Source organism: Ziziphus jujuba, chromosome 2 (genome assembly GCF_031755915.1).
Source record: "Ziziphus jujuba cultivar Dongzao chromosome 2, ASM3175591v1".
Classification (NCBI taxonomy): Eukaryota; Viridiplantae; Streptophyta; class Magnoliopsida; order Rosales; family Rhamnaceae; genus Ziziphus; species Ziziphus jujuba.
In genome coordinates this window covers 30,355,108-30,369,833 of record NC_083380.1, presented here as the reverse complement: position 1 = coordinate 30,369,833, position 14,726 = coordinate 30,355,108, and the positions used below count along the sequence as shown (strand labels likewise).

The window sequence follows — 14,726 nt, the reverse complement described above, 5'->3', positions numbered from 1 at the left end:
AAATTAAAACTATTGTGAAGTTGTGTTTTTGTTTGAATTTAATGGGAGGTTTGAATGTGAAACCATAATATATCTATAGGTTATCCTTAGGAAGCAATGTATAATGTACACTACTAATGTATAATGTATTATGCACTGGTTTGAAAAGATTCTTTAGCCATTTTCACTATATTGTTGCACAAATCCCGTTAGGTGTATGTTATTTAGGTTCTGGAAAATTTTCCACCCGGAGGAAAATATTTCCTCTTTTTTTCCTCCTGGAGGCAACTTTTTCCTCCAGGAGGAAATTTTTTTACTCCAGGCGGAAAACATTTTCCTCCTGGAGGAAACTTTTTCCTCCAGGAGGAAAATTTTTCCTCCAGGCGGAAAATCTTTTCCTCCAGGTGGAAAATTTATTCCTCCAGGTGGAAAAATTGTCCTCCAGGCTTTCCTCGTGTTGGAAAAAACTTTTCCTCCATTTGTTATGCTTTGTTGTATTTGATTTGCAGATAAATGGATTCAGATTACCAACGAAGGTTTTGGGACTCGGAGATATCGAGGGCAAAGGTTAATTGTAGATCGAACTTCTGCAAAGCCGTGTCGGATATTAAGTTCAAGCTGACTCTAGTCCAAATAAAGAAGTTTGAGGATAGCTGTTTTGGCCACTTTTTGAAGGCCAACGAGATACAATTTAGTGGCCACATTGTCAATAGCATGCTATATAGGCAGTGTGTTTGCGACAACAAGGATTCTATGGTATTCAATTTTGGAGGGCATAGTGCTAGATTTACACAGAGAGACTTCACCATAATTACAGGTCTACGGTTTGGTTACGAACCCAATAGGCGAGTTAACAACTCTACTCGTATTAGTGACACGTATTTTGGCGGAAAGCGAAAGGTCATTAACTATGAGATAACCGAAGCTTTCATGACTGCACAGTGTCAAGACAATGATGAAGCCGATGATGATAGATTGAAGTTGGCTTTATTATATTTCCTAGAGACGGTTCTTCTAGGCAAAGAAAGCATGGACACCGCACCTCATAATCACTTGGAGATGGTGGACGATTTAGAGTACTTCAATAACTATCCATGGGGTACTTTATCATATACTACCACCATTAGATCTTTGTAGAGTGCTTTTGAGCATAGAGAGTCCATGGCTTTAAACAAGTCAAAGAGTTATAGTCTTTGTGGGTTTCCTTTGGCTTTCATAGTAAGTTTGTTACACTATTATTTAAAGTTTGTTACACTTGTATTTATGGTGTGTATTTCTTTACTTATTCATTATTAATTAATTGTTTGACAGATTTGGGGTTTTGAGACAATTCCTTCATTGGGTCAAGCATTCGGAAAGAAGTTGCCGGACATGGCATTCCTTCGAATTCTTAATTGGCATATTTCACAAGTGCCAAGACTTGAGAAGGCCACTGAACTCTTCGATCATCGTGATGTAAGTATATGAGTTCTTCCACTTATATGTACAAATATATATATATATATATAAATATACATTCCAACATAGTAATATTATTTATACACTTTTGCAGTATTTGTACGAATATTAGTATTACTTACTAATCACTTGATGATAATCCCTTTTGTCTTTTGTAGTATCCCGTTCATGGCTTAATGAATGTGACTGAATTTGAGCATGCATATATCGGCAACTTGGCATGGGATGTACGTCATGACAGTACTCCATACAATGTTGCACCTGCTGTTCGAGACAAGCCACCACAGGCAAGTCATGATGAAAAAGATGAAGGTCTTCCACTTACAATAAGTGGAAAAAGTAAGAAACGGAAAGAGGCATCTGTGGAAATTATGGGAAAAGGAGGGAGGCGGCGAATGGGACATAAGCCGACAAACCAGCCTTCATCATCGACTGCAGGAGTTGCTGCTCATGTTCATGTTGAACCATCGACTCCATCCCAACCTCCAACGACTGCATCCCATTATGCGCTGGTTTGAATCCTTTTATGAGCAGCGGCTGGATCTTGTAGACTTCGTTGATGAGTTTACATGTGAATTGGCACAAAATACCCCTCAGCAAAGTAACTGGTAAAACCCCTTAGTACGTACATGTTTGTTGAATAAATATTAACTATTGAATATGGTTCTAATAATACTAATAAATGTTATAATAATTGTTTTTTTTTTTGTAATGGTGACTGTGGCATGTTTACACTCAAGACCATCGAATTTTTACATGCTAGATTACTAGTGACATTCACATAAGATGACATGGAGTTCTTTAGGAAGAAGTATGCATATGAGGCTTACAATAAAGAACTAAGCATATGAGCTGAGTGGTGATGCATTTTTCTTTCCTTTTGTCATGTTTATAGATGCATACTATTTATTATATTTGACTTTTAATTGTAAATATAATGGTGGCTTATAATGTTCATTTAACAAAGATAAAAATGTGGTATTAATGTAAGGATAAGTAATTGACCTTATAGGAAATGTGCCATGTTTATTTATTAGAATTTTGTTATGCTTTCCTCAAGTCAGAAATCCCATATGAAGATAAATTGAAGCCTCTGGATAAATTTCCGCTAGGTGGAAAATTTTTCCTCCAAGCGGAAATAGTTTTCCTCCTGTTGGAAAAAATTTGCTCCAAGCGGAAATCGTTGAATAATTTTTACTCCTATTAGAAACTAATTTCCTCCACTTGGAAAATCATTTTCTAATAGATTATATAAGTTAATAGTAGGGTAAAAAAAATTGGGAGTGGAGACAAATATTATAGAAGATGAAGATGGAATTAATAAAAAATGTAGTGACATTTAAAATCAATAACCATTTTAAATAAAAGAAAAAAAATGATATATGTTTGTTTTTCTTTTCAAAATCATTTGGACATTTCATAAAATGATATGTAAACTAAATATTGAAAATCAATTCCAGAAAGCCTCTTTTCATTTGGGATTAAATTCAAAAAAAAAGAAAAAGATTGCTAATAAATCTTCCACCGTGGAGTAGAAAATATTATATCCAATATATGAAATAATTATCAAAACATATTAAACCATAACACTAAATTAAAATTTTCTAATTCGAAGCATAAGACAATGGATTCGTACATCTCTGCCTATAATGTCCAACATCACCGCATCGGCTACATCTACGTCCAATAACATCTTCACCTTTAGATGGTATGCATTGCATCCTTGGTCTACCGGCTCGCCTACGTATCCATCTTGGTGGAAGAACAATGCGACTTGCCACGTCATCCGGGACATGCCACTGTTTTTCATTTAACAAAGGATAAATGGACTCAGCATAAACTGCACAATATGCATCCGTGGTGTAGTAATGAGAACACATGCCATAAAGAGCAATTTTTCGGTCTCTGCAAGCGGCAATACAATGATCACAAGGATATTGATCAAGATCGAAGACTTTGCATGAGCATGTTTTTTATTGGAGATTAACTGTACCCCTCAAACTCCCACCTTCCACAAGAAATTCATGCATATTAATGGCTTTCACACGTAGTCCGATGGACTCCAAATTTCGTAGTTTGAGTTGCTCTTCCATATGGTCAGTCACAGGCTTTGTCAATTTTGCACCTGCAGTACATCGCTCATAAAACCACCTTTGCAGCAAATCCCGTATATGCTCTATTAATGCTACTATTGGCATCTCTTTAGCATCTAGCAAAATGCCATTCAAGATTTCTGCAATATTGGTGGTCATGATAGTGTACCTTCTACATGGTCATAGAGAACGTGCCTACCTTGTAGGGTCATATGATCGAATGTACAGGGCAGCCCTACTGTTTTTTGCCTCAATTTGCCCCATATAAAACTCAAAATCTTCAACCAAATATGCACTAACTGCGAGCATGAAACATTGTATTATTGATTCATCTTTTGCATGTCCATTTGCTTTAATATTTCTGCTTATATGGTACGTGCACAACGCATGGTATACATTGGGAAAAACTTTGCGTAATGCCCTTTCAATAGCGGGGTGTCTATCACTCACAAACACCAAATCCGAAAAATCTCCAATGGCATCCTTGAGGTTTTGGAAAAACCATGTATATGCTTGCTCGTTCTCTCCATCTTCAATGCCGAAAGCCAAAGGATATATTTGCTTATTACCATCCATGCCCGATGCAATATACATGTACCCTTTGTATTTCCTTTTCAATGTAATTGCAACAACAGGCAACACGGGTCTTATGTGGGATTTAAATCCCCTAATGCTTGCTCCAATCGCCATAAAGAAATATACAAAATTGTTATTATCGTCTGTTTTGATACGTGTAACAGTCCCAGGGTTCTTCGACACTAACTCATAATAGTAGGCAGGTAACTTAGCAAAATTCTCCTCTGGAGATCCCCTAACACTGTTAAGTGCATACTCTTTACCTCTCTATGCCTTGTTGTAGCTTATATTCATCCCATATTTCTGCAAAAAATCATGTTGAATTTCTTTGGGTTTGTAAACACGTGCAATACTTTCATATTTAGATTTGATACATTACCCGATAACCCGGCTACTGGCCTGCTTATGTTCTCGATGCACGATATCTAACGAGCAACTATATACAATATAAAAAATTCTCACAACAAATATTTCTCCATTTTTAAATGTGGTTGCACGTAGTCGCCATTTACAAGTATTTTCCAAGCATACAACCTCGTACTGTTGTGTAGTTGACCGTGTCACCTTGAACTCCTTATTTTCTCTCATGCAATAGATACTCAGTTTATTCTGTAGGTCACGTTTGTTGCGAAATAATTGTCCAACTACTATGCTCTCACAGCCAGTGAACTTTGACGAAAATATGGCCATAGAACCACTTCTATTGCTCGATGATATATGGTCACTTGTAGCACGATGAACCCTAACATCATCAACTCCTTCATTGTTCATTTCAGGATGCATATCATTATCATTGTCTGGCAACTCATGATCAAAATCTACATCATTATGATCAACATCATCCCCTACTGCATTGTAATTCTCATCATGATCAATATGATGCAACTGCTCATGCTCCTCATCGTTACGAAACCGTTCAGCATAGTCACCTCTAACATTAACTCCTTCGTGGATGTTAAATGATGTCCAGGCCCCACAAACATCAACTTGATCTCTAAATTGAGTTTCTTGAACCATAATTTCTTGAGATGTAGCCTGAATAGGTTCAGTACCGGAAGCTTGTGGTAGACAAATGCCAATTGGAGGACAAGAAAAATAATGAAGATTACTCCCACTATTCGAAGTAAATGCTGTTTGATGAACATTTCTACATACATGTTCAACTTTCGAAATTACCTCAACATACAATGGAAGCCGCATCATTGGCATCCCTCCATTCCTCACTTCTTGAAAAAAGCATTTCACATCCCTATCACATCGTATTTCTGTAGGATCCAACTTTTCTGCACATCGTCCATATATCCATTTTAGCTTTAGCAAATATTCATTTCGATCTATCTGATCTATCTCAATAGAATTGAAAATCTTATCCTCTAACTCTGATTTTGTGCATCTCTTGCCGACGGAAACCATTATATTTTTACCATTTCGATATTCCCAATTACCACCATCATTTTGTACCAATGTTCCATTGTATAAAACCGCAATTACAATGTCATCATCTTCCATTTTACTACAAAATTAAATCAATAACGTTAAACTAAATCAACAAATATATAAAATTTTGAATAATACTAAACAAACATATTAACTGTATTAAAAAAGTTGATTCTGTTTTTTTTTTTTTTTCGGCCAAATATAGCTTTTTCCTACAGGAGGAAAATTGGCGGAAAATTGGTGAAAATTTTGCGAAAACTGATAAACTGGAGGAAATTTGCGGAAGTTCATCTTTTTCGCCAAATTTCCTCCGTTTTTACTATTTTTCGTAATTTTTCAGTTTTACACAAAATTTCTCCCATTTTCAAACCATATGCCACCTAAGTATCTTTAAAATCACATATAACATGTAACACCCCGTCCCAAATCGCACCGGAATCTGTGCACGTTGACCAAGGTTGACCGTTGACCGTTGACCAAGGGGTCAAAAGTTGACTTTTTGACTCGGTGGGAATTTCAAGTTGACCAGGGTACTGTGGCGAAGTGCACGATGCCCCGAGTTCGTAGACTGGTAGCACGTCGAAAACGGAGCTACGGTTTGAAAGTTATGGACGAAACAAGTTGCAGTCCAAACTATCCAGGGGTGCCGGAGTTGACATTTTGTTTATGGGGAATTGAGCTTTGACTCATGCATGGTTGTGAAGTGCTCGTCGATATGAGTTCACAGACTAGCGGCACGCTCAAAACGGACATCAGGTTAAAAAGTTACGGACGTTTGAAGTTTACCGGATACCGTATTATTTTAATGTTTTTGGGTCGGTGAACAGCAAAATGCCACGTGTCAACTTTTGATTGGTCCACGTGGCATGAACAGTGTCACACAGGGGTTTTTATTGTTTAAAACTCTCGGGGAAGAGAGAGAAAGAGAGAGAAGAGAGAGAAAGAGAGAGAGAGAGAGACCGCCGGCCACCGGAATTTTTCAAACTTTCCGGCCGAGATACTGTGCACGCGCCGGCCAGCCAGGTTGCCCTCCTCATTTCTGGCAAAACCTCCAAATTTCACGACCAACGGCCACCGCACGCGCCGCCGCCGGCGACGGTTGCCGATAACCGCGGCGGCTCGCCGGAAAATCCAGTTTTTCGGCCAGCTCCAGTCCGCAGTGTTTGACCTCCTGAATTCGAATCCGGCTTCCGTTTCCACCAATTCGCGACGCTTTGGGAGAATTGCGGAGCTGAAACTCGAAAAGCTTTCCGGCGAGATTCCGACCCCGTCGGGTCCGATCACCGGAAAGTAAGACCGAATCCGTGATCCTCATCACGCGAACTTCGATTCGGTGCATGCGCGAGTAGTGGAGTTGATCCCGAGGAGGATCTTAGTTGATTTGCGTGCTCCAGGTGAGTGACCCACCTTCAAAAATTATTTTGGGCAATTAATTAAATTTAATTGGTATTTAATTTAGTATTTAAATTATGCTCATGTGGTGTGGTTTAATTATGGTTTTAATGCGGTTTAATTTAATTTATTTGTTATGCATGAGCAAGGTATGTTTCGGTATTAATTTTACGTGGTTTCAAATGTGATTTCTCGGGCATAATTGGGTTAAATATTTTATGAAAATATTTGGTTAAATTTTATAAATTATGCCCGCGGTATTTTTATGGTTGCATCTCGTATTTCGAGGAAAATTGTGGTTTGTTGATTATCGTTGTTTTGTACCGGGTTGTTTAAATAAAAATATGTGGGATGGTGTTTTGTGAAAATATGGTATACTTCCCACGGTGGTTTTTGGAAAAATGGTACGGTTGGTTATTATTGTTTATTTTTAGACGCACTCATACAGTATTGGTGTTCTGGTGTATGGTGTATGGACACGTGGTAGTGCGCGGTTATTATCTGGTTTAGCGTATGGTTTTTACTTCACCCGTGAGTTGCCATTGGACCGTGGGCAGGCAAGTTGTTATTGGCCACAGCCGCCCCCCTCCTTGGCCGGGTTGATGGTTTTTTTAGCAGTCGGTACTGTCGGGACGCCGAAGTGACCACTGTAGGTTTCTCTCTTTAACCCCTCGCCAGTCGGTGCTCGGGACGCTGGGTATCGGAGGGCATCACCGGTATATGGTGTGGTGCGTCAGGTGTAATTGTCGGTGTAAATTGCAAATAATGGTTTAAACCCCAAAGGTGTTCAAAATTATTTACTATAATTTATTATATTTTTCTTATATATTTGGGGTATGTTTTCATTTATTTATTGTGTATCAAATGGTTTAATCCCTTGGTTTTTGGGAGGTATGTACATTGGGTTTTGCGAAAAGGTTTTAAAAAGGGAACATTTCAAACGGAGCGATTGGTGAGAGTTTTGAGGGAAATTATTATTTTCCAACAGTTATTATTATTTATTTATTAATTGTTGGTATTTGTTCCACTCCTAAATTGTTATTATTATTTTATTATTAAAAGGTGTTCAGTAGTTCGGGTTACTCACGGAGATGATTAGCATCTCACACTCTTAAATTCCGTTCCCTTAGGTGCAAGTGGGGGTAGACGTTCTTCCGGAGTGAACCAAGTTTTCCGCTACTGTTGTGTTTCGAGAAGTATCTTTGTACTCTTTCATTTCAGTGTATTATTTCTTTTCAGCCTTGTTGTATTTCTGTTGTTTAGCACTTCTTAAAGCTCTGTATACTATTGGGATACTTCTGTTTTTATTTATGCACTGGACTGTTGTTGCTTTTGAGAAGTGCTGAAATTTGTGGAACAATTTGCAGTTTGTGGGAGGAATAAGGGGATGAATTTTAGAAGTGTGTTTTCAGTGCAGGTAGTTTGTGGTAAGTAAATCCCTTAGGGGACGCTCTGTCGGATTTTCCATTGGAGGGTCCGGTAGGGTTTCCCTGGGATCAGGGCTTATCTAGGGTTCCAGAGGAGGAATTCTGGACGGGTCCTGACATAACAGCTCATAAATTAATTTCTTGCATACCCATATTAAATAAAAAGCTTAAAAAATCCTAAATTAATAAAAAATAAAAGAAAAAAGAGAAAGAGAAAAAACAAAAAAAACACATATTTCTTTACTTTCATCTAATAAGAAAAAAGATAAAATTTTTATCTGAGTTTAATTTGAGATATGAGAAAACACAAAAAAATGAGAGTGAGAGGAGATGAGATGCAAAGACTGACCTTAGAGAAACCTCACGAACGGCCGTGTAGAGGAAGAAGGAAAGGGTAAAAAAAAAACCTTTTGCGTAATTTTTAATTTTATCAAGGGTATTTTTGTCCCAAAATGGCTATTTAAAAAAAAAAAAATTTTTGCTATTTTTCTGAAATGGAGTTGTAAGGTGGCTATTTTTCGAAAAAACCCTTTCATTAAAGCCTTTAAAACAAGGATATTGGGCCAAATTTTCCTTATATCTTAGCCATTGTAGTCCAACGGTAATTTCATTGTTTGGGCCTGTCAAAAAGAAAGGCCTAGGGCCCATATCACCAGGCCCATGTTTTGTGGGCTATGAGTATGTTACAGCAAAAAACATTTTCATATGAGCTCTTGAAATTTCCGATTTTTGTCAAATTTGGATTCTGTTAAATCCCTTAAAAAAAAAAAAAAAAAGTGAACTAATATTGCCCTTTTCTATTTATTAATTTGACATAATTTGATCTCAAATGGTAATGCTATTTGCTTAAGGAAATATGAACTTCACGGTAAAAAGTACAAAGGAAATAAGGATAAAGTTGAAATTTGGGTACAACAACCAGCTGAAGTACTCTGTGTTCAACATTAACATCTTATTGGCAATGGAGTAAGGCAAAAGATATATAGTCTGCCACAACTAGATATGTTTTATTCATTTTGAAGTAAAAGAAAACTCTGAGAAACTCACTCAAATTTCTTTACCATTAGTAGGTCATTCAACAATTTCTCTATTGCTTCATCGTCATGGCTTCGTCCTTTCGTCTGCAAATTTAGGAAATCCAAATTGGTTTATATATATGTATATATATATATATATATATATATCTATATATATATATAACCTAAGTTTTTGTTCATGAAGACGAAAGGTACCAAAAGAAGAGCCATAATCACAAGGCATTTGATTTACCTTTAGAGAAGGCACAAGAGCATTAGCTTCCTCTACAGTTTCAGGGCAAAGATTTCCAAGCACAGCTAGCTGTAAAGTATAATAAAAATAGGGTAATAGTTAAGCTTATTATTATTTCAACACAAAAAACATATCTTATAATTCCATATTTCAGTGATGAGAAAAGGTACCTCATATTATGCTAAATGGTATCTACTAAGGACTCTGCAATATGGTTAAGTAACAAAAGCTAATTACACAACTTTTTTGCAAGTATATGTAATCCAAGTCTACAAAAGAAAGGAACAAAACCACATATAAAAGAATTTATTTGAACAAATTTTGCCACTCATCCTATGTGATTTCTCTTTAAGAAAGGTTCTCTCAATTGTCAAGCATTTGATATAAAATCACAAACCAGATTTCTAGCTACAGAGACCACAACCACAAGCTATGCACAATTAGTAACTAAACAAATGACAGCTTTACCAAACCAAAGGCATTTGCATACTAACAGCATGATCAAATTGCAACTCAGGACCAGGTAGGAAGCTAGTCCCGGAACTATGTCAACACTGTGTGAAAGAAAAATTATTAAGAAAGAAGGATACTCTCTAACTTGCTTTACAGCATCCTGATTAGTGAAGTGGCTGAAACGTTTAACATATTGCAGCACTTTCTCAAACACTCTGAACACGAAATCAGATTCTATAATATAAGAGTCTGAGACGAGATAACTAAAAATCTGATAGATAGATATAAAAAAGAAATATGTAGAAATCAAGCAGCCTGTAATGAACTCATTCCACAGTTCATCATGAGGTGAACATAGACAAGTTAAAAACCTTACTGTGGAAGTTGTTTCAAAGAATCATCAGACATATGCTTGAGTTGGTCGCATCTATGCACAAGAAGAATGGAAACCTCACAATTCATTGGACATTTGGCCTTTGAAAAATCTGATAGAAAAACATCAATCAATGTGAGGTTGACAGCCAAAACAAAAAACAGAAAAATGAAACCAAAAACATATTTCTTTTGGTTTAAGTCATATTTTTCCTTTTGTTGACCAATCAATTATGCTTATATCAATTCTAGAAGATGGGAAATATACAAGATGCTTCTCGACTAAAACTAGTTATCAAAATTACAAATTAATTATCATTTTTCGATCATATAATACTTTCTGAGGATGCATATTTACATGGAAGAGACATGAACTGTTTCTATTGTCATCTGATTCTGACATGCTAAGGTGTATTTAACATGTCCATTCATTTTGCTAGATGAATTCGAGTTTTCATGAAAGTGCTAGTCCTTATAAGAAAAATTATCAAGTAAGGTTGTTCAGGTTAGGAAGTTAAAAAAAGTTAAAAAATTTACAATTTCTTTTTCTTATTACTATTTCCAAGTTCTTCTCATTGTCGAAATTCAGAAGCTGTCATTCCTGAATCCTGATTTTTTATTATATGACAAAAAGGAACAAATCTGACTGAAAGAAGGAACAACTCTTAAGCAAGTGAATCTAAACAAATAGTTTCAACAAAAATTGTTTCTTTCTAACATGGAAAAACTTTCCAACCAAATACATACTTCAAAAGAAATACACCAAGTCTGAGGCACATGAAACAAAAATTCTAATCAAATCATGTTTATAAATAATCACATTTGGTGTAACGAGACTCTCAAGTTATGTCATACTTTTATTCATCAGAGTTTTTTGCAAACTCAAAAAAACAAAAAAAAAATAAAAAAATATAAAAGAATGCTATCTCTTAGTCCCTTCTGTGCTTGATGCTCACAGGATTAAGAAACCAATTTAATAAAATGTTTTGATACCAGTTTAGTTTTAAGAACAATCTAAAGCCAAATTTTACCGTCTGTTATAGGTGGAAAAAAGATTAATTATTTAGAAAATTAAATAAATAAATAAATAATAGAATCTAATAAACAGAGATGTATGCGTTTTACACACTCATTATATTGCGAAGAGAATAATTTAATGGTTTGAAATTGTTTGTGAATGTCATTTTCATTCTTCAAATCCCAATTTGAAGATTATAATTCATAGTCATTACAAGTTAACACAGAGACTATCAAAATCCAATGCTTTAAATCCAACTTTTTTTTTTTTTTGTTTAATAAAATATCGACAAAAATTATTAAAATCAAAAGCAGAGGACCCACTTCGATTTTGCAAGATATAATGAATAATTTACCCTCACATTATACATAATTATAAATTAAAATATGACATATTAATATTTTATTAATATATATATATATATATATACACGGATATTGAACTCATAAAAGAAAAACATAGAATTGGAGATGAGAATAAGGAGGAAAAGCAAATTTACAAACCGTCACCAGGTTTGAGCACCGAAGCATCTTCTTCCTCTTCTTTAACATTCTTCATTTTTTTTTTTTTTTCGTTTTAAGAGAATCAAAGATGTTTGTGTTTGGCAAATCAGTTGGAAATCCTGACAACAAGTATTTTTATAATTATTTTTTTTTCTGGATTTGTTATCTTTTAGAAAGATGAACTAAAAAATATATATATATATATATATTAAACCCTAATTAGAGTAGTTTTCCCTCTAATTGATATGGCCTAAAGTGGTAAGTAATTTCCAAAAAATATAGGCATATATATTCAAAAAGTAAAAATTAGAGGGCGTCCTTCTAAAATTTACTTTGCTCCTAGGGCCCACGTACATGACGATGATTATTGGTATTATTAACCTTCATGTTTAGGTTTGATCAGTTTTGGATCAAGAGACATCCCACTATGTTCATTATATTTCTTCAAAAAATAAAAATAAAAAATAAAAAAGAAGAAGAAGAAATTAAAGAATTTTGAGGAAACTTTACCTTTCTCAAAGTTTTGGGTTATTCATAACTATGAAAAATTTAACATTCACATATTAATATTTCATCTATACCCTATTTAAAGACCTAAGAGTTTATTAAATTATAGTTTTACTCATTAAAAGCTGTATAACCCTTAATTATAATATTTAGAATACCCTTTGGTTCCAATTATATATTAAAAATGGTTTTAAAAATAATTTTCCAATTACACTCAGTTAGAATTATCGAGCTGTCTATATACCTTTTTTAAATGGATCAAGCCACTTGTAGTTCTAAAAAAGATTTTGTTGTTTATTTGGAAAATGTGGGTTTAATTTGAAAATATGAAAATTTGAAATTGGATGATTTATTTGAAATTTGAACTATACCTAGCGTTGGATTAGGTTGCCTAAGTATCCTTTATGGAATCAAGTCGACTATAGTTCATTGAAAATATTTTTGGTGACTTTAGATTTTCTTATAACCCAAATATATTTGCCTAGGTTATTTGATTTAGAAAATTTAAAGAAATAATTTTATTACATTTAAACTAAAAGACTTATGCATCACGAGAATAAAAAGACATCCAATTAGGTTGACACCCTTCAAAGTATCCTTCATATGCAAACATCTTTTAATATTTATCTGTCTACTCTTGACTTTGTAGAGATACTCAAAACATCTTGGTTTGCTGAACATATTACTTAGCAACTCTTAATTTGATTGAGTTACATGTCAGTTAATAAATTTATAGTTTGATACTTGAAAGCAATTGTTAGGTAAAAGTTTCAATAGTTATTTATTAGATATGACTATTAATTTAAAAGCCCTCTTTGGATTGTTATTAAATTTAGTGATCCTTGTAATTTTATTAAGCTATTGAAATATTTGGAAATTAATAATCCTTTAAAATCAATTGGATATTCTGATTTGACATTTGATTTGATAGGTTGAAAATCAATAAATTTTATATTAAAACGTCCATTTAATTTATCAGACAATTTAATTTAATTAAACAATTTTGAAACCCAATTTTAATTTAGTTAATAATCCAATAAACTAATTTAATTAGATTATTTTTTTGAATCGATAGCCCTAATAATTGTCTAGACTATAAATTAATTTGGATTTTAAAAATCACAGGGTCTTGAACTTAAAATAGGCCTAGACCTTTAATGTAAAACTAAAATAAATGGATTTTAGGTCCATGAGATTTGTCTTTGGTAGGGTTTTTTGGTTTGTAGTAGACAATTTGTTTTCAGGTCCTTTAAAATCTGCTGGTCCATACAATTGAGTTAAAGTCAAAACCCTTTTTTGTTGGGCTTTTAACCTATAGATAACCGTATATCTTGATTGTTGGCCCATTTAAAATCCACTTTAATTGAAAGTCCAATAAACCAATTAGGCATTTATCTTTTATTTTTTAATTAAAATTAAAATCCATTTATTCTAGTGTCTATTTGATAGAGCTAGAGTTTTTGTTGTTGAGTTTTGCATAATATATATATTTTTAAAAAATTTTCTTAAAAAGTTAATGAGTATTCGATTATAAAGAAAAAAACTGTATTAAATGTTTATTGGATTTCCAATATAAATTAAAAAAAAAATTTAATAAAAAATTCAACATTTAATTTTCCTAAAACAATTTTATTTTTTTTTTTTGGTTAACAAATATTTGTTGACTATTCCCAAACATCTATATTTTTTGATTAAAAAAAATTTTAACCATCATATAGAACTTTTAAGCAGCTTTGTTAAACAGATTCTTAATAAAAAAAATTGATTTATTTGCCTATATCTCATCCGAATGCAAGCATAATTTTACTGTGCATTTCTTTTAAGTGGGACCCACTTTGATCTGATTATAGAAAGAGTAAAATCAAGCCTTAGTATTTTGTTTTGATTTAATCTTTATTTAAGAATGAGGTTAATCGACGAACTTCAATGTCGTATATATTTTTTTAGATTTTGATTTTGTTATCCATGATTCGATTGGATGTCAAAGGAAAAGATTTGGAATAGAAAATTAATGGGGACAATCTTTTATTGGCTCAATTATATATTTATTCCCTCTTTGCCCATTTCAATTTTTACTAGTTCTTTTTCTATTAATTAGCAATTCAATCTTTCATGTTTTTGGCTTTTACCAAACTTGAACTTTATTATTAAAAATGTCCAAGATAAAATTAAATGACAAGATAAGTGAGCTGGCCAATTTCAAATGAGGTAGTAGGAGAGGTACCCGCTGCTCCAGTACCAT

The 14,726-nt window shown here is 33.9% G+C and overlaps 1 protein-coding gene and 1 long non-coding RNA gene across 2 annotated transcripts; both read right to left on the bottom strand.

Moving 5' to 3' along the window:
* Nucleotides 1-9,237: 9,237 nt before the first annotated feature.
* Nucleotides 9,238-10,104, bottom strand: LOC125421349 (uncharacterized). Its single transcript, XR_009635860.1, has 3 exons — nt 9,802-10,104; nt 9,632-9,700; nt 9,238-9,483 (listed from the first exon to the last, which is right to left on the bottom strand). It is a non-coding gene; the product is annotated as an uncharacterized LOC125421349 (long non-coding RNA).
* Nucleotides 10,105-10,132: 28 nt separating this feature from the next.
* LOC107419740 (DNA-directed RNA polymerase II subunit 4-like) lies at nt 10,133-12,122 on the bottom strand. Its single transcript, XM_060815068.1, has 4 exons — nt 11,978-12,122; nt 10,461-10,569; nt 10,187-10,299; nt 10,133-10,143 (listed from the first exon to the last, which is right to left on the bottom strand). The coding sequence occupies exons 1-4, from the start codon at nt 12,030-12,032 to the stop codon at nt 10,133-10,135; spliced, it is 288 nt and encodes a 95-aa protein (XP_060671051.1). The 5' UTR covers nt 12,033-12,122.
* Between the last annotated feature and the right edge of the window lie 2,604 nt (nt 12,123-14,726).

What these genes read in the sequence shown, in the direction of transcription:
- LOC107419740 (XM_060815068.1), bottom strand. Translation starts at nt 12,032, where the DNA reads ATGAAGAATGTTAAAGAAGAGGAAGAAGATGCTTCGGTGCTCAAACCT. An exon ending in GGTGCTCAAACCTGGTGACG is followed by an intron (nt 10,570 to 11,977) that starts GTTTGTAAATTT and finishes TTTTTCTATCAG; the next exon opens with ATTTTTCAAAGGCCAAATGT. An exon ending in TCTTTGAAACAACTTCCACA is followed by an intron (nt 10,300 to 10,460) that starts GTAAGGTTTTTA and finishes TTTCGTGTTCAG; the next exon opens with AGTGTTTGAGAAAGTGCTGC.